The sequence below is a fragment of the Lissotriton vulgaris genome, chromosome 7, assembly GCF_964263255.1.
Source record: "Lissotriton vulgaris chromosome 7, aLisVul1.2, whole genome shotgun sequence".
Lineage (NCBI taxonomy): Eukaryota > Metazoa > Chordata > Amphibia > Caudata > Salamandridae > Lissotriton > Lissotriton vulgaris.
Window position 1 is genome coordinate 886873922 of NC_141695.1, and position 25417 is coordinate 886899338.

Here is a 25417-nt window from a genome sequence, read left to right on the forward strand (position 1 = left end):
ACCTCAGAAGTAGAAACATTATGTCCTGACTACACGAGAGAGGCTGCAATTGTAACTGCGAGGGACAAATACCACTGAACTGGGAAGAAGACTGGGTACAACTATAGTGGAGAAATAACAACCTCGTACACTACTGCATACCACTGTGCTTTGGATCCAGGAACACCACAGGCCCAAGTTTGGACGCACAGCGAGGGGGCAGGGAAGCAAGCACAGCCTACAGGTCCTCACAATGTGGTGTAAGGCAGACCTTGTGAAGTGTAGAGCAGATTACCACAGTGGAATGCCGAGTAGTCGCACAACGGAGACAGGTTACAGCCCCCTATACCATACCCTCACCAAGAAGTGAGCATTAAAGCTTCAGCTGAGGGGGGGCGGGGCACCGCCATGGTAAGTAGTTCTAGCTGGTTTTATTTTCTGACAGATTTGCATGCGCATTCGAGGACACATCTACTATATGTAGATTACATTGTCTCTACTCCAGGACGCTGAAAATGTTTACAATTCTATTCATGCCGATCCAATTACAAGTAGACTACAGACATTTTATTACCGCCGTGTTCCATTTCGGGGAGGGGTGACCGCTCCAAATAACATCTTTAACAATGACGGGTGCCGGCTAGAGCCAAACATCGAGGCCTTCTGTGAGCGGCCGCCTGCCTGCGCAGCTGTGTTTGCTCTTCGTGGCTTCCCATTGAAAGGGCCCTCCGCCCACGGCACCCCCCTCCCCTCCCCCCCCCCCCCCAATCTGCCTCTCGCGGGGACCCGCAGTGATTTACACAGAGCTTCCAGTCAACACAGCCCATGGCAGGCACGGGCCAGGGTGTGCTCATCAGGCCCTGTTGGTTTTCCTCCTCTTTAAGCAGTGAGTGTAAACCCTTAAGTAGTTTACTCGGAGCCACGCTCTGCACACAGACATGCTGCTGCTGCAGTACCTGGCCGAGCCCCGTGTGATGTCACCACCTCCCAGGACAGATGCCAGCCATCTCAATGGAAGACAGACTAATGCTCAAAGCCCTTACTTAGAATAGCAGGCGGGCTGTGATCACCCAGCGTGGCCCTCTAGTCTTAAAATCTGCCTCGGCCTGGTTACTGCAGCGAAAGGGGCACCGTCAGAGGTCATCACTCCATGTGCACATTCCATGCCAACCATGAGTCACACGGCTTAAAAATGTAACATTACGGCCCTTGGCTCTAACAACACAACTCCGCTGACCGCGCCAGCCAGCCGCCTTTTAGGCACGCCAAGGAAGGGTCAAAGGTTGGGGCTAGGAAACTAATTCCTTCCAAGCTGAGCCGTACATCAAAGCAAGGCTCTGTGTGAACCAGCGGAGATAACTCTGATGTGTAAATATGCCGGGCACAGCGCGGCTCGCCCTCGGCTGGAAGGAGCTGAGGCCGCTCTTGCGCTGGCCCTCAATGTACGAGGGGTTCAGGCCCCGAGTTTGGGCCGGGGGAGGGGGGACATGTGCTTGCTGCAGGATCAGTAATCCTCGGACACAGCGATCAGGCTGCAGCGGGCATAAACACCTCTGTAATGACATACCAGCAATCTACCAGAAATACGATTTATTGTGATTTTGTATAGACATGCACATACATACACACACACACACAAACAAGGAAAGTGATATCGCGCAGCCCACCCCTGCAAAGCACACGTTGAAAATGACAAAAACATGCCGCGACAACAAAAAAACAACCGCCCACCGCCGCATGACCTACGAAAAGAGGCGGAGAGGGAAAAAATCACCGGAACGCCCATGAATCTGTTCCCACAATGACTGACGCATCTCTCTTCCAATGGCTAATCTCCATTTATGGAGCTAGCCAATGGAGGAGACAGGTGGGACAAAGCCCCGTACTGCTTAACAAAAGATTTCGCCTGCGCGAACACTGCCGCGCAGTGGACGCCAGGCGAAACCTAAAAAACTAAATGAGCGTCCCATTTGGGTAATAGTTAGGTGGCTTTTGAGAATGGATGTGGAAGGACACTCAAGATGTGGAAATGGGTGCAAGGATAATCTCACCTAAAAGGGAAACCTCCGATGTGGGTTCCCCAAACCTCTGGTAACAGGTGTAGAGGTTTAGACTAGCGGCGGAGCCCAGGTTGGCTCAAACTTAAGTCATGCTGCAGTAAGAAAGGGAAAACGCGAGAGAGGTTCACGGGTTGTGGCACCAAACTATTACAGGCGTTTAAAATAAAAGGGTCAGGGGAAACAAAATTAGAAAATTTACCAGAGCGATTCACTCTTTGTGATTCTACCCTGCAGGTTGGTTGAAGGCTGTTGTAAGGACGAGTGATCCTCAATTGTACAAAGCTGCCTAAATTGAAAACAAAAGAAAGGGGGGCGATATCAGTCATGCCCCTGTAGATTCCAAGAGAGCAAAGTGGAGGGGGGCTGCGTTGAGTTGACACAAGCGGGGGAACAGAGCTTACTAGAATTGAGCAGCAATGCCGGTTAAGGTGATGCGGTTCGCCGTGTTCCTGGTAGTGGACACGTGACGTGAACCCGGAAGCGTATTAAATAAAGCTGCCGGTGTAGGAAAGCCCGGATGTGTGTAACTAGAACGTTGACTATGCGTCCGCCTAAATGCTATTTTGAAAAAAAAGTTGTCAATTCCAACTCACAAAAAAGTTGCAACATGACCTGATCTATTTTGTTTGCAATATCTGTTTCGAAAAAAGGTGTCTAGGTGCCGTGAAGGTATTTATAAGAATTGTTGTCAATTCCATTTCCAATAAAGTTTTAAAATGACCCGTTTCATTTTTTTTTTTTTTTGCATTTTCTGGTTTAAAAAAGAGTGGTCTAGGTGATACATTCAGACCTTAAAGAATATAACCTCCTGAGTAAGGTTGTTAGAGGGGATTAATATCATCCTCCGAGAGAAATATAAGGGGGGGAAGACAAAAAAGAAGAAACGCGAGGAAGCTGAAGGAAGTGGCTAATCATTATATAAGGTTGTGCATGCAGAGTTACTAGTCCATGTGAATGGTGTGTCATGCATGTGTCTCAGCCAATCATAGTCTTAAATTAGAATTTGTGGTTCATGGCCCAAAGTTTCCACACTAAACCGTGAACTGTGTAAATATAAGTATATATGTAGACCTTTTAAAAATAAATCTACAAAAACATGAAATATTTACAGCGAGTTTTTCAAAATATACGGAAGACTGCGACAATGGAAAAAAAAGAAACGTGAAAGATAAACGAGATTGGTCTCAGCAACTGGTCGTTTTTCAGTGCCACGTTCCAGGCCAATTTTTGTTTTGCCCGCTATGCCACTTCGACTGCCCATATTAAAACCAATATCTTTTCCTTTGGGAACAATAAATAAATACATTGATTACGAAGATGGTGGTTTACTCTGCTTAGAAAAAGATGGAATCGTTAAGTTATGTTTTAGCGACGTTTAATATTAAGGATGTGTATCTGTGAGGTGATCATTTCATTTCCCTTATTTGCTTTTCAAGGGTCCTGTTCTATTTTTCCCTGTTTGTAGGATCATAGTTCTGTAGGATGTTGCTCTAAGATGTAGACGTCCTTCTCTTTGGATTTGCTCACATGCCTGCTTCCCTTTCCTTTTGCTCTACAACATTATTGTGGAAATACAAGTGGTATTCTTCAGCCTGTTTGGTTTTGCTAAGAGGATTCAGCTAACTCTAGTGCTACCTTTTTTGACGTATCTTTGGGTACCAGAGTCATCTTTGTAATGCGGTGCTTCTTGTCATGCATGTTTAGTTGTGGATCATTTGTATGAGTCTTGTGTGTTGAGGAGGGTGAATGACCATAGCTGTAAGTAGAAGTTACTTCTTGTTGTGACCCTTGTTCTTATAGGCCTTAATTCTGTCTATTATCCAGGTAATATAACCATCCCTCCCATTGGTAGCTTAATGGCCCTTGATCTCATCTTCATAGAGGACAATGACTTGGCACCTTAAACTACAAATATGCAGCACTCTTTCTTCCTCACTTCGAAAATCCCAGTTGTTGCTTCTCCTCAATTCAGATCTGAACACTCCTAGTATACGTCTTCTAGTGCACTGTAATTCTGTTCAGGTTCTCTCCTATTTTTAGCAATTTGGTGTTTTTGAGTGGACTAATATTTGTAAAGTAGTAATATAGTACAATACTACACTGTTCTTCAATGCCTAAAGTCTCTCCCTCTTGATTATAATTGACAGGTGTGCCAACTGTTTTGATTGCCCTTGCTGTATGCACACACTCTCCACACGTGCTACAAGCATGCAAACTCCGCTTCCTGATGACCCAGCTAAGACCACCATGAAAAAGGCTTATTACCTTGCCTGTGGGTTTTGCCGCTGGACCTCCAGAGATGTTGGTATGGCGGACAAGTCTGTTGGTAAGCTTTGCCATTCTTTATGAGAAATGTGAAAAATGCTTGTATATGTAGTTCACGTGGCTTAGCAAGTCTCTGGAGTAGGGACTTTGGTTAAATCCTCCATGTAATGTAAATTCCTAGCTCTGATTTCTGTGATGTTTCTTTTAGTGAGATTAAAGTCAACCATAAGCCCACATTGCCCCAGCATATGGGGCCAATCCAGCATCAAGATCCTGTTATGTTTTTTGAGGTTTTTGGTATTGTCCTGCTTTCTGATGACTCTCTATCCGCTTTATTCTCTGGATTTCTCTTTAGCCCTCTGAACCTAACCGCAGAAAAAAATCTAAAATAGTGGTCACATACTGTGGTATTTTGGACTTCCTGTCTATGTCCTACTCTGGTTCCACCTATGTTGACAACCCGCTAAAGGTAGAAAACGTTTTTGTAGCTTAACATTTTCTGACCTAATCACGAAATAGAGGAATTATGCATCACATGTGAATATAGAAGAGCCATCATGCTGCAAAAGTATTGTTGCAATCCACAGAAACTAAAATGTGGTTGCATTTTTCTGCCATCTTTTGGTCGGGTTACTTGATGGTGTCCTTATATCATGCACACCAACCAGCTTTGTCTGTATGCAGGAAGGTTGGTTGCAGGGACTGCCTGACCTGGCACTGAGCTAAATTTGCTAGCGGTCACCGATAGATGAATCTGCATGAATTTTAGCAAGGTTCAACTATTAGTGAATGAAACATTGTTCCCTTTTCCTATTTGTCTTGACTTTTGACTGATCTACTTAGTTTGACATTACCAGCAGAATCCTAAGTCTTATAAGTGTTTGCCAAATTGTGTGTTGATGCATTAAACTGTGCCATATTAGCAAATGAACAAACACTACTTTGACCCATGTCTTTCATGGAATTAAGGAAACCAAAATCATGCTAAACATTCCAAGTCTCTGCCCAATATCGTGAAAGTACATCCAACTGTGCCAAAGCTATTACTAAATCATAATAATTTTACCACTCTTTCACGGCTAAACTCACCTTGCCCCCTGAAAACAAATCTCTGTACAAAACCAAATATTCCTGCATTGGGTGTAATTTTCTAACTGCCTGACACATTTGAAGCAGATTCATAAAAAGCACTAAAGTTAAAAACACATTAAAATGTTATTGCCAATATTAACTTTTCCCCCCACCTTGATGGATTGGTACAAAACTTTGACATACTAATAGTTTCAAGCTTCTGTAAATTGTGTGCAGCTTTGTCACATTGTGGCAATGTTAGCCAATGAACACATTTTGCCCCTTAGTTTTGAATACTGTATGTTTGGTTTGAAAATACCAAGAGTAATCTCAACATATTAAGTGTCTACAAATTTCATGCATTATTCCTCAAACTGAAAGTACAAAAGTGTTAACCATTTCAAGCCTACACAGCATCCTTTAGAAAGGCTAATATCTTAAAAACTACCTAACTGATATGCATCAAACCAACAAAAGCATACTTTGTGCATAAAGTTCTACATTCATGCCAAGTTTGATGTAAATCAATTCAGTGGTTTTGGTTGTAGCTGTGAGCAGAAATTCCCATGGGAGCTAAAATGGGAAATACATTTTTAAACCTTCTGTTAACTTTATATCCTCTACACAGAACTGCATGACATTTGGAATTCCTGTCCTTAGTCGGCTATGCTAAACGAGTTTCAAATTTTGTGCAGATCTGTTGATAAATGCCTTTCCTATTGAAATGTGGGCTTAACCTACATTTAAAGCCCCACCCCAACCATGCATTGCACATCATCCTTGGAAGCTACAGCACTACTGTTGTTACTGAAATCACGTTAGCTTGTGAATTCATGTAACGGTTCACCCATTTTATCCTATATGACATTACTGAAGCTGCTAAAAAAAACACACCCCAAAATCCTTGCTTGCTCCTGCTTCGCATACAAAACCTCAGGTCAAAGCCCAGTGATCACCAACTCTTCCTGCATGAATGTTCCAAATCCTGTACCCCTGAACCCACTATGCACAAACTTTCACCAAGAACAAGCAGCTTGTGGCTCTGGCCAAATATCTCTCTGTGTACCCTATGCCATTCCCCTAAAGGATTTTTCTGCAGAGTAGATCTTTTGTCCATATGCACAGTGGACATGGCCCAAACTCAAGGCTGCACAGAATATGCCTTGAGCACAGAACATGACCTATGTCTGCACCATGTACACTGCCATGGCCAAACCTGTATGCAGACACCCTCTCCTCATGGGAGAGACCGCTAACTGCAGCCTATGAGTGAAAGGTGTGATCTTTGTTTATGCATTATGTGAGGTGTTTAGTGGTGTAATTTGTCATGTCATTCATGAGGTCCTTAGAATGTAGTGGTTGGGATTTAGGTTTCAAATCTTGAACTGGTGTTCAATGTCTTTTTTCCCACTGAGGCTACTTTTAGGTTGAACCTACAAGACTGCGTGGACATACCAAGAACATACCTGGGCTTCCAGTCAGCCCCATGTTTATGTATGGTATACATATGGTATTTCTATAGCACATACCTATCCAAAAGCAGTAGAACACTGTACTTGGTCAAAGAGCAGCATAACGTCGATATGTAAGAGGAGCAGGAGCTTAGTTGTGGATGGTTAATGCATTGTGATGTGTCCTTAAGTAGTTGAGTTTTCAATTCTTTCATAAATTGGAGTATTACCGGGATGGGCCTGACTCTTACCGGAATGTTGTTCCAGACACTGAAAGATGAGTGGGGCTGCTGAACGTTCTTTGTAAATGGTGCATCTGATTTTGAAGAAGTTGCAGGCAGGGTTGGGGAACCAATGGAGTTCCATCTGGGAGTGGATGATGTGATCACATTTTTTCAGGCCCTTGATGTTACATTCTGCAGCGTGTTTAATGCCCCTAAGGGGAGCCAGTGTTGAGTCTGGGAGGCCAAAGAATAGGGCATTACGACAGAGGGCTTGAACAGCAATTCTAAAGTAGTTTTCTGTAAGACATTGTGTAATTTTACGCCAAGCCACAACAGTCGGATCCGTTTTACCTAGCCTGTGGCGTCTGGGTGCAGACTTGTTGTTCTGCCTAAAAGGGAGCCACTGGTGGTGCTGTTTTTACTGCTAACACAGTGCTGCAAGAAACGAGCACATCTGAAAGAAACATGTTAGTTATAGATTCCTTACCCTAGAATTACCCCAGGCGTCGGACTGGATCTTCAAAGTTTTTCGTCAGCAGTGCGCGTCGAAAGGTGGCATCGGTTGGCTCTGAATCCGTCATTGGTGTTGTGGTTGCCGGGATGATGACGCAGCAGCTACTTAGTCGCCGCCCTTGTGCGCTGATGTCACTTCTTTTTTCCGCACCAGCAGAACTGGAGAGAGCGGTACCTCCAGTCACTTTGTGGCTGAACTTTTTGAGTTACTTTTGTTGATGTCTTTTTTGAGTCTACGACTCCTGATGCACATAGGGATGCCCAGCTTCAAGGCATACGGTTCCTGTAGTCGACTGATGTAGGTTACAGATCCACACCGCGTGTGCCTCTTTTGCCTGGAGCACGACCAGGACCCAAGTTGTGCTCAGCCTGTTGTCCATGGCTCCAAAGGCTTTGTGGGAGCGGTCTCGAAAGCTTCTTGAGCGCCGGCACTCGGCTCTGTGCCGTTCGAGGTCCTGGTCATGAGGGACCGGTCGCGGAGCCATCATCTTCCCTCTTCCAAGTCTTTGAAGTCTTCGCACTCGGGGTCTGGTAAGTCTAAGCACAAGAAGAAGTCGAAGAAGCATCGTCGCTCTTCGACTTCTCACCATAGGTCGGCTGACGCAACGAGGGATGTGGTCGCCGGATCCGACGCTGATTGGGGTTTTTGTGCCCCTGTTCACTCTTGGGGTACCTTTTCGGCCAGATTGGCTCCCAGAGGAGGAGGACTTCTAGAATCTGAAAAGGAATGGAGAGGACGTGGGGGATGCCAGTGGTCTAGACCCCTCCCATGACCTTGGCATGTTGTCTCCTACCGTCGCTATGGAGGAGGGAGCGTCGTACACAGTGGTGTTGCTTAGGGCGGCCTAGGCTCTCAACCTTGAGCTTCCTACAGTGACAGTCCGGCCTAACCTCCTGACAGAGGTGCTTTAGACTGCTGCAAGCTCTTCGGAGCCCCTTCTGCCGTTCAATGAGGCACTTACCAATGTCCTTTTGGGCACCTGGTCCAGACCCAACATGGGGTTCCCGTGGATAGGATGATTGCCCGACGCCACTGCCCGGCTCCGGGCGCCCCACTTTCCTCTCCCAACACCTCACCCCAGAGAGCTTAGTGGTCCAAGCCTCCACTTCCAAGAGCTCATTCCCTACCGCTCCACCCGAAAGGGAATCCAAGAAACTTTATCATCTTGGGAAGAAGAGTTTCTCTTCCACCAGCTTTTAGATTGCGGTCGGTAAACACTGCATGTCTATTGGGCCGTTATTCCCACTCAGTGTGGTACATGGCTGCGCAGGGGCTGCTTCGTGTCCGGAGGAGGACCCGACAGTGCTCTCCCAGGCTGTTGCTGCCAGGAGGGATGCAGCGAAGTTTGCCATCCGTTGTGGGCTGAATAGCGCCGACTCTCTGTGCAGGACGATTTCCACATCATTACCCTTTCGTCGCTACGCCTGGATGAAATAGACTGGCTTTTCGGGGGATATCCAGTATACCCTCATGGACATGACCTTTGATGGCCGTCGCCTTTTTGGTGACCAAGCAGCCAACGCTCTAGAGCGTTTTAAGGACTCACAGGCTACGGCCAACTTCTTGGGCCTCTCCAGGTCTTGTTTGCCCTCGACCCTGGAGACTGGATGGGAGCGTTGGATTTGCAGGACACTTATTTTCACATCCCCGTCCTGCCGGCCCACTGACGTTGTCTGCGGTTCACGGAAGGCCACAAGCACTTTCAGTTTACCGTGCTCACCTTTGGCCTTACCAGCATCCCTCGGGTGTTCACAAAAGTGATGGCGGGGGTCGCAGCTCATCTGCGCAGATCGGGGGTTTGTCTTCCCCTATCTCGACGTCTGGCTTTTGAAGGCCGGCTTGCCCCACGCAGTTGTCTCCCACCTCCAGACTACGGCTAACCTCCTGCATTCGCTGGGGTTCTCCATCATTGTGCTGAAGTCACACTGATTCCCTCTCAGAAGCTCCTTTTCATCGGAGCGGTTCTGGACACGACGCGGTTTCGGGTTTATCCTCCTGAACAGCGAGTCCGGGATATTCGGGCTATGATTCTGATCTTTCAGCCTCTATCCAAGGTTTCGGTCGGGCTGACCCTGAGGCTTCTGGGCCTCATGGCCTCCTGCATCCTGCTGGTCAATCATGTGGCATATGCGGGCTCTGCAGTGGGACCTGAAGTTCCAGTGGGCACAGCATATGGGGAATCTGTCCGGTTGTGTGCAAATCTCGGAGGGTACTGCACAACAATTGCAGTCGTGGCACCCGAACCAGGACTGGGTCAACGGCAGATCCCTCTCCCTTCCCCAACCAGAGCACACAGTTGTGACGGACTCATCCCTTGGGATCGGGTGGCCACATGAGAGAGGCGGAGATTAGAGGCATCTGGTCTCCGGCGGAGTCCTGGCTCCATATCAACCTTCTGGTGCTTCGAGCAATCCGTCTTGCGCACAAGGCATTCCTTCCCTCTGTCCGCGGAAGAGTAGTGCTGGTGTTAAAGGACAACACCACCACCATGTGGTTCTGCAACAAACAGGGCGGGTGGGGTTGTGGACCCTATGTCGGGAGGCCCTCTGCCGCTGGACATGTCTGGAACATCAGGGCATATCCCTGGTGTTTCAACACCTGACCGGTTTACTGAATGCAAGGGTGGACGAACTCAGCCGCAGCTGCATGATGGATCACGAATAGCGTCTTCACTGGGAGGTGGTGCAAGGTCTCTTTCGACAGTGGGGAGAGCCTTGGTTAGATCTGTTCGCCACCGAAGAGAACACGCAATGTCAGAAATTCTGAGCGTTGGAATTTTCAAGTCGGCACTCGCTAGGTGACTCTTTTCGGCGCGAGTGGAATTGCGGTGTTTTGTATGCCTTTCCGCCTATACCACTTCTGCCCAGAGTGCTGAAGATGATCAGGCGCGACCAGGCCTAAGTCATCCTTGTGGCGCCAGATGGGGTACAAGGGTCTGGTATCCTGAGCTGCTCAATATGGCCATCGATCCTCCGACCAGTCTGCCTCTTTGGGAGGATCTTCAGTCGCAGCAACAGGGGACGGTCCTCCACCCGAACCTGTTCAGCCTCCACCTCCTTGAGTGGAGATTGAGTGGCGGCAGTTGATGTCTTTTGACCTGCCTCCTGAAGTTTGTGATGTAATCTTGGCAGCTAGACGTCCCTCCACTAAGACTGTATACGCCTGCCTGTAGATCAAATTTGTAGCATGGTGCACAGCAAAGGCTGTGGATCCCATTTCTGTCCCTCTTTCTGAGGTCCTCTTGTTTCTCCTTTCTTTGGCCCAGCAGGGCTCTGTGCTGGGCACTATCAAGGGCTTCTCTTGGCCATCTCTGCCTTCCTTCGGCTTCCAGATCCGCCTTCTCTTTTCAAGTCCCCAGTTGTTAATCGTTTCTTGAAAGGCATAACTCCTCTATTTCCTCCTATTCCTTCCGTTATGCCTCAGTGGGACTCGAATCTAGTCTTAACCGATTTAATGTGCACTCCCTTTGAGCCGCTTCACAACTGTCCTTTTGAGGCTTCTGACGCTTGAAACTGCATTCCTGGTAGTCATCACATCTGCCAGAAGAGTGAGTGAGCTCCAGGCTCTTTCATTGAAGCCTCCTTTCCTGTCTGTCCATCCGGGCAAGGTAGTTCTCGGGACTCGTCCATCCTTCCTTCCCAAAGTTGTCACTGCCTTTCATATCGGGCAGACCATCACTTTGCCCACCTTCTTTCTGCCTCCGCATTCTTCGAAAGAGGAAGAGAGGCTCCACCGTCTGGACCCAAAAAGTGTGCTTTACTTTTATTTGGATAGCACAAAATAGTTCCGGGTGGATGACCAGCTCTTTGTTGGCTACGTGTGCGCCATGAAAGGTCGGGCCGTACACAAGCGGACGATCTCCAGATGGGTTGTTTTGTGTATCAAAGCCTGCTATTCTCTGGCAAAGAAGGAACCTCCAGTGGGGCTGCGCGCCCATTCCACCAGGGCGACGGCAGCAATTACTGCTTTGCGACGAGGAGTTCTTCTAAATGACATCTGTCAGACAGCTACGTGGGCTTCGTTGCACACATTCCCGAAACACTACTGCCTTGACAGCCAAGTCCGGAGAGACTACTTCTTTGGCCGTTCTGTTCTCTAGGACTTTCTGGTGTGATCTTGGTTTGCAGACCCACCTCCGCGGTTGGTATTGCTGGGGTATCTATTCTAAGGTAAGGAATCTATAACTAACATGTTTCTTTCACATGAACAAGTTACTTACCTTCAGTAACGATATATCTGTAAGAAACATAGGTTAGTTATAGATTCCTTACAGCCCCACCCATCCTCCCCATTCTGCAAACGAATTTCTAGGGTTAAGGACATCCTTTCAGGGCCCTAGTTTTGTGCACCAGTGGTCAGTGTCTTGCATATCTCTGCGTTTTTTGTGCTGGAAGTTGTGTACAGAATTGATGTCGGCGCGCGAGGGCGGTGTCTAAGTAGCTACTGCGACATCATCCCGGCGACCACAACGCCAACGACTGACGCAGAGCCGACCGATGCCACCTTTCGACACGCAGAGGTACTGCTGACCAAACATTTGCCTGATCCAGTCTGACACCTGGGGGTAATTCTAAGGTAAGGAATCCATAACTAACCTAGGTTTCTTACAGATGTATCGTTACCAAAGATATGTAACTTGTTCAACAGGTACACAGCTGCTGACGTTGGATGATGATTGCACGATGTTCTCTGTAGCAGTAGCGTCCAGTGTGGGGGTCAGTTACTGGACTGATGACAAACAAGCTTTGGCAGCAGTAGGCACAATGAAAAGCTATGTGAACTTCACTGTGTCCGGGGTAGTAACATAGCGGCCTGAGACTTTGGGGCAGGCAAGGCTACAACTCCCACAATACACTGGACCACCTCGATTTAAACGATCCCTTGGAGGGACAGATGGACAGCGCTTTGTTAGTTCCAGTGACCGTTTTTACCTGCAGTTTGTAGAGACTAGTTCCACTAACCCAGGGACAACTGAGGGAGCTTCTTGCTTCCACAGTGACCCTCTCTTTGGGAGTGTGGATGCTCACTCAGTTCCAAGTCTGTTGTATGAGGGACAACGTATTTCTCTTTTGCTTTTGTGCTAGTGGTCAAAGTCCTGTTGTCGGAGATCCGGGTTTTGTCTTGGTCCTTCCTTAAAGTAAATTGTACAGATCTGAAATTCTGGTGTCCATGCCAGCCCTAAGATCTTGGGGTGGGGGGGCTAGTAGCCAATGCGCACCTAGTCCCTGCAGCTAATCCGCCCCTGAGGTGATCACATCCAGTGGTGTAGGTTCTCTTTTCTACCCAGAACCCACTATTTCTGCCATCCTAAAGATGGCAGATTTCAATTTTAGGTATACAGACCAGGCTGCCCACCCTTAAGATGTGGCCAGTTAACCTGGTGGTGTGCATCTCCTGGGTAGCTAATTTCCAACTTTAACCGGGAGTGCCTGGGGCAGGGGGGAGGGCTATTTCCTCCTTAGGGGGACAGCCCAGATGAATATTGAGGAAGTGTAGCCTTTTACGCTCACTGCTCTGATGTCAAGCGTGAGCAGGCATGTTCTTGATACCAAACATGCCTTATTTTAGTGGTACCATAATGGAGATGCCATCTCGAGGGTGCCCGTTTGGCAGCCCATGTTATCCTATGGACCGCTAACACATATAGTGGTTTTCAATGGGGGAACGCCTCTATAAGGACATATAGGCTTGCACTTTCCTGTCCACACCTTAAATATAATGCACCCTGCCTCCTGAGCTGAGGATACTTTCCTTAGGGTTGGCATACATACATTAAAATTAGTGTATGAAGGGTTCGGAAAATCATAACATTGGTACTAGAACTGCAGGCCTATTAACTTAAAAAATCTTCTTGACCTAACTGTAATGCACTTAACCTCTGTCTTTGCAAGCCGAGCAAATGTGACAAGTTAACAAGGCATTTTTATTGCTCATTCACTTTGTGAGCAATAAAGATATTTTTAAATCTTGCTATCTTTTCACATTTGCTCTGCTTTCAGAGACAGAAGTCAAGTCATTTTGTCTTTTTACTGCAGGACCTAAAAATACCTTGTCCTAATTACATCTGGCTCGCAAATGTGAGCGGGCGAGTTTTTTTTCGAGCCCTGGTATGTGACTGTGCCGCACATAGTGAGAACACAGTCGAGTTGGAGCAGTTTGCACTGCTCCTGCAGTCTGCAATGTCAGGCCTGGTGGCATGAGTCACCCAGAGTGACACAAACTCGTGCTGCAGCTCTGGGGACCCATTTACCACCAATGCCTTGGATACCCCTGGTACTATATAGTAAGGACTTACAAAGGGTACCGCTTTTGCCAATTTAGGATTACCAAATCGAATATAGCAGTTTTAGAAGAGAGCACAAGCACTAGGTTCTGGGCAGCAGACTCCAGTGTACTATCAGTCCTAAAAACTCAGCATTTGGAGCAAAAAGGTGAGGATAACCATACATAAAGGGCTCTTTCCTAATGAGTCTTCCATATGCCCCGGGCCCACCACTGAAAGGTGGTGATCAACTAACCTATCCCCTGGTAGTTCTCATTGTCTAAGTGGAACAACGAGGAAAGACCTTCTCCAATGGCATGGTTAGTCCCTGGTCTGTGTTTCACTGTAGGGAAATGGACAACCTAAACAGTTTGGGGTTTTCCACTCCTGTCTGCATCAGCTATCTGAGAGGCCTGTGGGCTGTTTGAACTTTGAAGTGAGTCCCAAACAAGTAAGGTCTCCGCTTCTTCAGGGTCCAAACCACAGCAAAGGCTTCCCTCTCAGTGGCACTCCACACTGCTGTCTAGGGAGCAGTCGCCTGCTGATATAGGCAACTGCTTGATCCTGGCTCCCATCATTGATTTTCTCTCACTGTCCCAATCCTGTGTTCAGAAGTGTCGGTTTGGACAATGAGCTCCTTTCCATAGTCTGGTGCTTTCAGTACAGTACATAGCCTCTTTCAGGGTGTCAAATGCCTTTTGATATCCTATGACCTTTTTAGCCTACTTTTTGGAGGTACTTTCAGCGAGTGAGTTCACAATGGTCCCATACACCTTCACAAACCTCCCGTAGTAACCAGTCAAGCAAAGGAATGCACTGACTTGAGTCTGAGTTTTGGGAGCTTCCGGGTCCAGAATAGTCTAAATCAAGGCTGTATTTGGACTCTACCTACATGGTGCCCAAATACACTACAGAACTCTGCCTTTTTCTGGCACTTGCTGGCCTTGATAGTTAGGCCTGCCTGATGCAGAGCCTGTAACGTTTCCTTGAGGTGAGCCAGGTCATCCTCTCAGATGGAGCTAAAGACCGCCATATCATCTAGATATGCTGCACTGAAGTCATCCAATCCTAAAAAACTATTTACTAACCCCTAGAAGGTGGCAGATTCATTTCTCAATCCAAAAGGCCTCACTTTGAACTAGTAGTGGCTTTCTTGGGTTGAAAATGTGAACTTCTCTTTTGCTCCCTCTGTGAGTCCAATCTGCCAATACCCTGACGTTAAAACAACTCAAGAATTTGGTCAGGGAGGGTTAACCTTCCTCCTCCTGGCCTCCATCACTGACCATGAGCTTTGTCCTGTCAGCTTTGTCCTGGTGGGGTTTTAGGCGATTTACATGGAGAACTTTGTGAGGACTCCATGCAGTGCCTAAGTCGGCCAAGTAAGTAACATCATCTCCCAATCCCCCCCCCCCTTCTCCAAGATTGGATAGGGCCCCCTCCACTTGACCTGGAGGGTCCTGGGAGTCACAGGCTGCAACATCCACACCGGCTGACCTGGTTGGTTCTCCACTAGTGCTGACTTCTAGTCACTCCAGTGCTTGATGAGCTCCTGGCTGGCCTCTAGGTTCTTGTTTGCCCTCTTCATGTACTCTGCCTTACGTTAACGTAGGCCTAGCACATAGTCCTCTATGTCCTGCTTGGGCTCTTTGAGAGAGGTCTCCCATCCTTCCCTTACAAGACTCCATGGACCACTTACAGGATGGTCAAACAAAAGTTAAAATGGGCTGAATCAAACTCCATTTTGTGGCATACCTCCTGTATGCATACAGTTGGCAAGGACACAGGACATCTCCTCTTCTGAGTTTTTCAGGGAGGTCCATTATTGTGCCTTTCATGGTTTTGTTGAACTTTCAACTAAACCATTTGTCTGAGGGGGATAGGGGATAGTGAACTTATAGCTCACACCACATTCATCCCACATAGTTTTTAGGTATGCAGACATGAAGTTAGTCCATTTATCAGGGACCGCTTCTTTTCGGAAACCCAACCCTGGTGAAGATTCCTAGGAGGGCCTTTGCTACTGCAGGCGCAGTTGCAGTCCTGAGGAGAATTGCCTAGGAGTATTTAGTGGCATGGTCACTACCAGTAGGATACATCTATTCCCGTATGTAGTTTTGAGTTTCAAGGGGACCAACAATGTCAATCCCTACCCTCTCAAAGGGAGTCCCAACTACTGATAGTGAAATTAAGGGAGCCTTTCCTTGTGAACCTGTCTTGACACTGGCTTGAAAGGTCACACCGGAACAACACAACTCCTTCACTTTTTTTCAGACATTTGGGCCAATAAAAATAGACATCCATCCTGTCCTAGGTTTTGGTTTGTCCCAGATGGCCAGCTAGGGGAATGTTATGGGCCAAAGTAGTGATGAACTCTGTACATTTGGGGGAGCAGCAGTCTCCTGGCTGCAACTGTTTTGCAGTCCCTGGCCTCAGTATACAGAAGCCCATCATCCCAGAAGACCCTGTGATATCTCCTTCTTGCCTTGCAGCTTGCTGCGGAAGGCCTTCTAGAATAGGGCCCTGCTTTGGTCCTTGGCGTCGGTCCTCTCTGGAGGTTCCCCCCTGCACTTAATTGTTCTGCCAGGTCAAGCCAGGCTCCATCATCTGCAGTTTCCCCCTCAGGCACCAGGCCATCTCCTTCAGGAGAACTCTTCCCCTGATCCTGTGATCTCTTAGAAGTTGACTTAGCAGATTTCTTGCCCCTTCTCTTGTTGGGGGTGGAGGGGTCACTCGATCCATTGTTTCCGGGTCCAAGGCCCCATCATCTGCGTGTCTTTTGCTGTCTCGTCCTAAGTGTTCTGGGTATGCCCAGTCATGGGTCCTGTGCTCACTAAGCCACTGGATTCAGGCTAGCCTGGCTGATGAGGAGTGATACCCCGAAACCAGCCCCAGGATGTCTGTTACTGGTCCAGGGAGCACCTAACCTGGCAGTTTGGGTTTTACTCTTCCCATGAGGAATAGGGTAAAGGACTGATTTGCTTATGGCTGGGTCCAAACTGGAATGGCATGTTGAGCAAAAAACGATGGATTTAACCCAGATCTGGGACTGGGAGTGATTATTTTATTTGCCGGCATTCCGTCCATCATCTGTTGTTTTTGCATTGTCCAGGTAGAGTGGCAAAGAGCAGTTGGGCATTAATAGGAACATGTGTTGTGCATTTCAGAGTACCAACTGATATAACACAACTTTAGAGTAATCCAACACCAATTTATTAAATCAGAGTGCATTTTTATCTTAATTTAGATACCAAAGTGAACCGGAGTTAATGTTTTTTGATGCATTATTAAATCAATGGAGTAAAATACATTGACAAAATAACTTTGCGCTCAATGGCAAAATCCGCTTGTGACAGTTGGTCACTTGCAGATAAAGTTACTTGGAGCCCTCACAGGGTTAAGGTCATGTGTGCCTCAGTACCAGGCACAACAGGCAGATCACTTTTCCCAGCCCGTCGAGTCTGGGTTCAGAGTTGTTCTGGCTTTCTTTGGTGCTGAATGGGAGCCACTGGTGGTGCTGTTTTTACTGCTTACAAAGTGCTGCAAGAAACGAAATGCAAAAACACAACCGGTGCACAGCTGCTGACGTTGGATGATGGTTGCACAATGTTCTCTATAGCTGCTGCTTTAAGTCTGGCAGTTACCAGACTGGTGACCAACAAGCCTTGGCAGCGGTAAGCACACTCTGTTCCAAGACGGTTGCCTCAGGGACAAAGTATCCCTCTTTTGGTTTATGCTGGTGGGCAAACTCCTATTTTCGATGACATGGGTCTCCTCTTGGTCCTTCCTTGAAGTAAGTTGTTCAGATCTGAGGTTCTGGTGTCCGGGGATCCCCTAAATCCTAGATTTAGTGGAGGTAGGGGTGTGGGAGCTAGTCGCCAATGGGCTGCTAGTCCACCCCTGAGGTGACCATATCCAGTAAGTCCCCTTTTCTACCCAGAACCCACTATTTCTGCCCTCTTAAAGATGGCAGAATACAATTTTAGGTGTATAGACTAGGTTTCCCACTCTAGAGGTGTGGCCAGCCTACCTGGGGGTGTACACCTCTTGAATAGCTAATTTCTTGACCTGGGTACCCGGTGCCATATAATAGGGACTTATAAGGGGGTAACGCTTTTGCCAATTTGGGATTACCAACAGTTTTAGGAGAGACCACAGGCACTGGACGCTGGGCAGCAGACTCTAGTGCACTCTCAAACTCATAACGGAGCATAAAGTGGGGGGTGACCATACAAAAAGGGCACTGTAATACGCAGTTAAATAGAAACGCACATTTAACCGCAGTAGACAAAAGTTATGGTGTTGGTTAAATACCCCATTTCCCCCCCACAATCTCCTCCAAACAAACAACGAGGATAGATCAGCACTGTGATAATCCTCTGTAGGTGTTCTTGAGGGAGATAGTATTTTACTTTGATTACTGTAATTGTATGCCTGCCTACATGACTGATGGTTGTCTTGTGGGAAAGCTTACTCTCAATGTAGTAGGCCTGAGGTTGTTAGGGTGAGAATAAATGCTATAGACCTCATTGGGAAAAGTTAAGGCAGATCTCATACTTCTGATCTGCTTATTTGTTAAAGGTATGACTAAGGCAGTAAGGCTCATTTATTTATTATGAAAAATATATGTTAACGCCATAGGCCTTTAAGGTTAAATTGTTTTTGCACTGGGTTAAAACCTGTTACTTGACATCTTATTTTACCTTTGTAGTCAAGAATTTCGGTGTTTATTATCCCATTTGAGAAACCCTATGGGTGAAAATAATGCACTGTAATTATTGCTAGAATCTTTTCAGATGGCTTAACAGCCTTAGTCGTCTCTTTTCTAAGAAGGCAGGGCGGCACAATTTTAAGGTTAGTCCGATGTTCTTTGATATACACTGTGGCCAGCATGTGTTCCAACAGTAGCCAATCACTTCTTTAGGGTCATAAACTCATGATTCAGTCACGTGATGCATTACATCTAAGTTGCTTACTTCCATTAACGTAGTTCAAGTAATCTTAAATTAGAATGTGCCTCCATTTTTGCTTTGAAAAATAACCAGCGCAAAACCTCTGGTATGCTGAAAAAAGGCAAAGGCGCTTTATTGTACACCTCTCCCACCTTTTGAATAGTGTTAATTGATGCATATTCAGCAGGGCAAGCTGATATGAACTGAGGATGCATTGCATCGGTCTTGAAATTGTGGATGCCCATTTAAAGGTAAACTTAGTGGTTTGTCAGGATCTTGTAATAAAAAAATTAAAAACATTCAAAATGTATATAAACATACATGCAGGGGCTTTGGGTCAGCTCTTTTCTGCCATTGGTCTGTAGGCATGTTATTTACACTTGTTCCCTTCCATGACGGCACACAGCATAGGCAATACTGTAGCAATGATGCCGTGAGTCCTTGTGCAAGCAAGAAAAATAACCCATTTTACTATTTTTGGGGAAGTTATTTTTTTATTTATTTTTATTTATTAGGTTTTCTCCAACTCGGCAGCTCACATCCAGAACAACTTGTATACATTTTATCCACCTCAGCCGAGGTGTGTTGGGGTAGTAAAATGCAACAATTATCAGGGCTCTGTACCCTGTGCACTGCACCTGTTGCACTTATGGTAGCTACGCCTCTGAGCATGGGACGAAGAATCGGTCAACTCAGCAATACACTCTATTAGTATGTGAGTGACATTGTTTGTCTGATCACGTGCCCATCTACCTGAAAATATGTACTTCAGTGCTCTTTAGTTTTCAATGTTCTCATTTGATATCTCCCCTTTCATTAATTTCCTTCTCCTTTTTAATTTCTTTTTTAGATCATGCTACAGTTCTTGAGATAGTGCCTATGGGTTACTTGCCTCTCATTTCATTTGCTGTGCACTGCATATCACCCAGTCACTGCTCTAAATCAAAGACCATCATGGAATGGTATTGACCATTGTGTATCATTGTTTCACCATTCCAGGATGGCCAACAGTTGGTTCTAAATGTGGCAGCCATTTTGGAACTTTAAAATAATGAAACTCAATGGGCAATAGCATGCAAGACTGCTACCCACTACTATATTTAATGTTATTGCACACTTATTACTTCCATGTTTAGGTGGCAGCATATTTACTTTTCTATTTGCGTAAGTGGGTTTGTGCGCCGCGTGACAGAGTAAATCTATGTTGTCTTAGTGAATGCCTGAACCCATCAGTGATGGAAAAGGCACTTTCATTTGTAAGCCAGGCCTTTTGGCATTATTAGTTCTTGATTGTATTAGGTTACGAAACCATAAAACGAGTAGAGAACTTCCGACTGTGGAGGTGGGGTAGTCAAAGCAGTAACTACCAAAGAGAGCTTGTGATAACATTCGAGGATTTAAATTAAGTCCGCTTTTAGTTTCACATTTTAAGTTTCATTGGTTACACTTGTCCTTAAAATTGTTATTTTGTGTTGTACTTGTTTTCTTTAAATCCTCTTTAACTTTGCCTGGTCCCTCCCGAATCTGAGCTCTAGTTATTATTCCTTTGTTTATCAACTAGGTGGTGTAGGGTCTTTGAGAGCACTGCTTCTTGGCAGCTGGTGAATGTCTGGGCATGATGATGCCTTTGCACCGAGCCGCTGTTCTGTAAACAAACATTGCTCCCTGATTATAGTGCCAACTGCCTGAAGCCAAGGGACAAAGATGCGCCTTTATGTGGCTGAATCTGTTTGTATTGTGCAGGCCCATAATTGATTAGCGGCATGTCCGACTCGGCCATTCGCATCCTTGAATGGCCGATAAGATAATTAGGTCCATTTAATGGTATCCTTTAGTGCTACGAAGCAGAAAACGGGGTGCAGGCGCTACAAAAATACGATAAGTATGGGAAATTTCAGATAAGCTCTTTGCCATGTTCAACTTGGTGGCGGCTTTATCTAGAACTCAACTAGTGAAGTGCACAGAATTCCCCCGCTGAATTAGTTTTTTTAGGTCTTTCCTGAGCCAGCGAATGCGCTGTGGCGAGACATTTTAGTAAGCGGATTTTCGAAGTGCTACCAAAGCGTCCACCAGCTTGCGGTCACGCGCACAAGTGTGCGCGCCACGCTCTGCCTTTCCAATAACTGCTGTGTGCGCATCCCTCGTGTTCTTTACACAGAGGTCGTCACCGCGATCGCTTTTGCTTTCATCGCGATGACTTTAGCTTTTTAACATCCGCGCAGTGTTATTTTTAATGCTTGTTGGTCCTGGCACTATAACAACTCCTTGAGCCACAGTGCAGCCGTTATCACCACTGTCCTGCCCCTTCCTGCTGCCGTAAATGATGCCTACTCTGGTACCCTTTCACTTTCTTTTCCAGCAGCCACCCGGGCTGTGAGAACCTTCTCCCAATCACTTCACCCAACCTGGCACATCCTGCCACCAATCCGAGCTTTGGCCTCCTACCAATTGTTGGCCGAGCTAGGGTTATCGTCACCAATAGCCACACTGCCTGCAACACGTTCCACCAATAAACCTTCGACAGAGAAACGAGACATGGCGTAGTTTTCATAAAGAACTTCGTCTCCCAAAGAGACAAGCGAAGGTGGCGGGGACCTACAGAAGAGGTAGTCTTAAATGTCTGCGTGTTAGTACTTTTATTGGGTGCTTAGAACTAAAAAAAAGACTGAAACGGATATGCATAGAAACGTATAGTGTAAGCATAGACCCGAGCTAAGGTCTGGCTGCCATCTTAGAAAAGGGTTTCTTTTCAGTTTATAAGTACTACTGCTGCCAAAACCAGAGAAAATCTTTAAAGGAGTTAACTTTAGAAACGTTAAAGATAAAGTTTCAAAAGTAAGATGTGCTACTGCAGAGGCTGTCATTTTATTTATCACACATAGAGAAATTTGCTAACTGAGAGGCCATGCAAAATTAATATATTTTTTTTATTGGAAATAAACGTTTTATGAGCTGTGCTTTCAATTGAATCTTCCCATTCCAAATAGTGGGGGAGTGGGCTAATCGCGCCATTTGTTTTAGTCCCTCTTTTGCTTTTTAAACCACCGACTCATGTCGTAATTGGCATGCTGGAAGGTGTAGTCATCTGTGTTATGTGCTGATGGGAATTGTAGTCGTCTATGGCGCTTCCCGATAAACAGAGCTCTAATTGGCAGGCGGGAATGAGGAGACCGGTCGGCATAAGCCATGAGAATAGAAAGAAGAGGCTATGTCTTTTATAAGAGAGGGAGACTACTGCAGCCAGCTCAATGTGCTGAAGGTATGTTTACGCCACATAGCCTTGCAACAGTACAGCCTCTGCCCCAGAGTACACTGGTACTCGTGGTCCAGATTGTTAAATAAACTAATCATAATCATCAGTGTTGGGACACTTTAAGGCTGGGTTTTGGTTTCACGTCATTCTACGACCCCCACAATATGATTGATTGATTGATTGTGACCTAGCACGTTTGTTTTGTGGATCAGTATTATCTCTTCAGCTACTCCATGTTGGTCCTCAATGGCTTAAAGGTGGAGGTGTTTATGAAAAATAGCCGTTTCACTGGCTAAAACATGGTCAGTTGACTCAAATTTGATCACTTGGATGACGTAAAGGTGGCTATTGAGTTTTCTTTATGATGGTTGCTTCATTGCTTTGAATACTGTTGCTTCATTTAAATCAAAGTTGGCCTTCTGCGTTCATCCGTCTTTGACTTAAATATGGTTGTTTTATGGTTATAAAAAAGTAAGACTAACGTTTTTATAGACAATAGCTACTAGGATGTATCACAGATGGGGACTTTCTTGACTCCAAGAATATACATTTTTGGTCTATCCTACCAGTCAGATGTTTGTCAGCAAAAGGTGTTGTGGACATACTAAAAACTTACAGATGGCTTATAGCCCGCCCCATGATTACCATTGGGTGCTTTGTCACTCCTATTTGCTTGCTTTTTAGGTCGAGCTGCTCGACTTTTAGTAAGGGGGTTTTCAAACTGCTACCAGAGGCTTTTGCTGGCCTCAGGCTTGCGTGCACGTGCGTGTGCACGCGCGCATCCGCCATGAGGGTTTCTGTCAAGGCTCATTAAGCCTTGCCTGCCTCAGCTGACAAAATATAGCCAAAGGTAATTTATCATCCACCCCTACCTTCTTTTACAGTGCAGTGTTTTTCGTGGATCAGCTCGGGCGAAGTGCTTTTACTTTTACATCTCTGAAGCACAGGATTCACGGAGGGTGCGCTACAAGCATCCATACTAATATAATAAAGAGAGAGCCCAAACCTTTGAGGCGGGTAATCTCAGGAACCACAGCACCAAACACAACACCAAATACAGCGTTGGAAAGGGCAGTTGCAGCAGAAGGACTTAAACTATGCAGACGCCCACCATATACATTTAAAAGGTAGAAGAACCGGGCCAGCAAAGTAGTCCCTTGTGGGCGTGTCTGCGTTGTGCTGTGGGCGTGACAAACGCTGGGGGCGTGTGGTACGTTCCGCCCTTCATGCCATGTCTCATATTGTGTGCTAATCCCACCCTGCTCCCTTTAAATACCCCTGCACCCCATTATCATAACCCACCCTTACTCCTTAAAATACCCCAACACCGTTAAACACTAACCCATCTTAACCCTATAAATATACACTGTACCCCAAAACCCAAACCTATCCCTTAACCCTAAAAATACCCCTGTACCTCAAAACCCAAACCTAGCCCTGAACCCTAAAAATACCCCTGTACCCAAAAACCCAAACCTAGCCCTGAACCCTAAAAATACCACTGTACCCCAAAACCCAAACCTACCCCTGAACCCTAAAATACCCCTGTACCCCAAAACCCTAACCTAGCCCTGAACCCTAAAAAAACCCTGTACCCCCAAACCTAGCCCTGAACCCCTAAAATACCCCTGTACCCCAAAACCCAAACCTACCCCATGAACCCTAAAAATACCCCTATACCCCAAAACCCAAACCTACCCCATGAACCCTAAAAATACCCCTATACCCCAAAACCCTAACCTAGCCCTAAACACTAAAAATACCCCTGTACCCCATAACCCAAAACTCAAAACTATATCTGAACCCTTAAAATACCCAAACACCCCAAAACATATGCCTCAGTACCCCAAAACATATACCCTTATACCCATACTTACCTTTTCCAAACATTTTTAAAAAAACATGCTTTTACCATTCATGCATTTACAACGAATTTCGTTGTAAATGTATGCGTGGTAAAAGCATACAAAATGTAATGCCATGCGTTATAATGGCATTGCGGAGTCATGGTACTTTCGTAATGAAAGTATGCAGAGTTATGGTATGCGGAAAGAAAGTTGCGGAATAATGGGTGTTTACCTTCGCCCGGTAAGTACATTGGTGGCACGGCGACCCACATCTCCAGCAACATTCTCATATTTTTTCACCACCCGTTTGAAAAATGCACAGGTCTCTCTCATTGATGGCCAGCACCGACATACACTTTTAGACACACCTCTCGCCACAAGTTCTAGAATTGCGAACTTTAGAGTTGGGGAGCTAGGTTCGAATCTCGGCATCAGCTCAACATCCTGTGATTCCAGGCAAATCGCTTTGTCTCCCCGTGCCTACCACAAATGAATGTGTTCTTCTGTAATGTAAATTGTGCTCATGCCATGTTGCCGAGTTTGCGCTATATAATATTGTGAGGAAAAATAAAGTAAGGAAACTCGAGTTCACACACTACTGAACGCGCACTCTTAAGTGCATCAGCAGTGCACTGTGAATCTGAGCGTTTCACAGACTTGTCATAGATCAGAAATGCTATCAAAACGAAATCCTACAAAACAATATACTACTGGCCGGCAGCAATTCATACCCGGACAACTTTGGGACGGGTTGCTAGTAGTTAATAAAATGTAGTTAACTGTTTCATTTAGGAAAAAGACAATATATAGCAAACCAATGATAATTATATCGCCCTTATATCGACCTCATTTCAAATGCTGTGTAGTAAATGATCATAATTCGCTGAGACAGTAATATATCAAAATTATTTGATTATTTTATTTCTATTTGTTTACTTTTTGTATTTTTTTTGGGAGAACTCTTTATCATTTTTATCTCACTTAATTTATAAAAAAGCATGTGTAATTCGTATAAGTTAACATTCAATAACATATAATACACATACTGACAAAAACAAAGCAATATCAACAAAAGTGCAAAAAAAACGTGCTATACGATATGTTCAGTCGGTGGAAAATTTTGAAGAAGGCAATGCGGTAGAATGGAACACAACGCGTTTCGGCCAAAGGGCCTTCGTCAGGTGACCGTCATTCGTATATTACATATAGACTGGTGTACAACATAAACCTACACAAAAAGAGGTAAAAAAAAGCACATATAATACAGATATGAATATTTCTAAATCAAATGATAAATATTTTTTTTATATACTGTCTAAGCATTTACTGCAAGGTCGGAACATACATCTTCATGACAATTTTATTTATATTAATCTAGGGTCGGTTGTTTCTCATTTCAAAAATGCAACTACATATCTTATATTAAATATGCTAGCAATTAAGTCAGTTTCGCTTCATGGTATCTTTTTGAGCTCATTATTTAACTGTTTCATTGCCTGGGAGAGATTCATACTCCTGCCTTATTTTTACTGCTGCTTCTGT

General features: G+C 45.6%; 1 protein-coding gene across 2 annotated transcripts in view; it reads left to right on the forward strand.

Annotated features, from left to right (window-relative positions):
• DCTN4 (dynactin subunit 4) overlaps nt 1-25417 on the forward strand; it is a 117268-nt gene that overhangs the window by 12968 nt on the left and 78883 nt on the right. For both annotated transcript variants that reach the window (XM_086931292.1, XM_086931293.1), the window contains exon 3: nt 4187-4365. In XM_086931292.1, coding sequence (XP_086787418.1) covers nt 4187-4365 — 179 coding nt within the window. The remainder of the gene's footprint in view (nt 1-4186; nt 4366-25417) is intronic.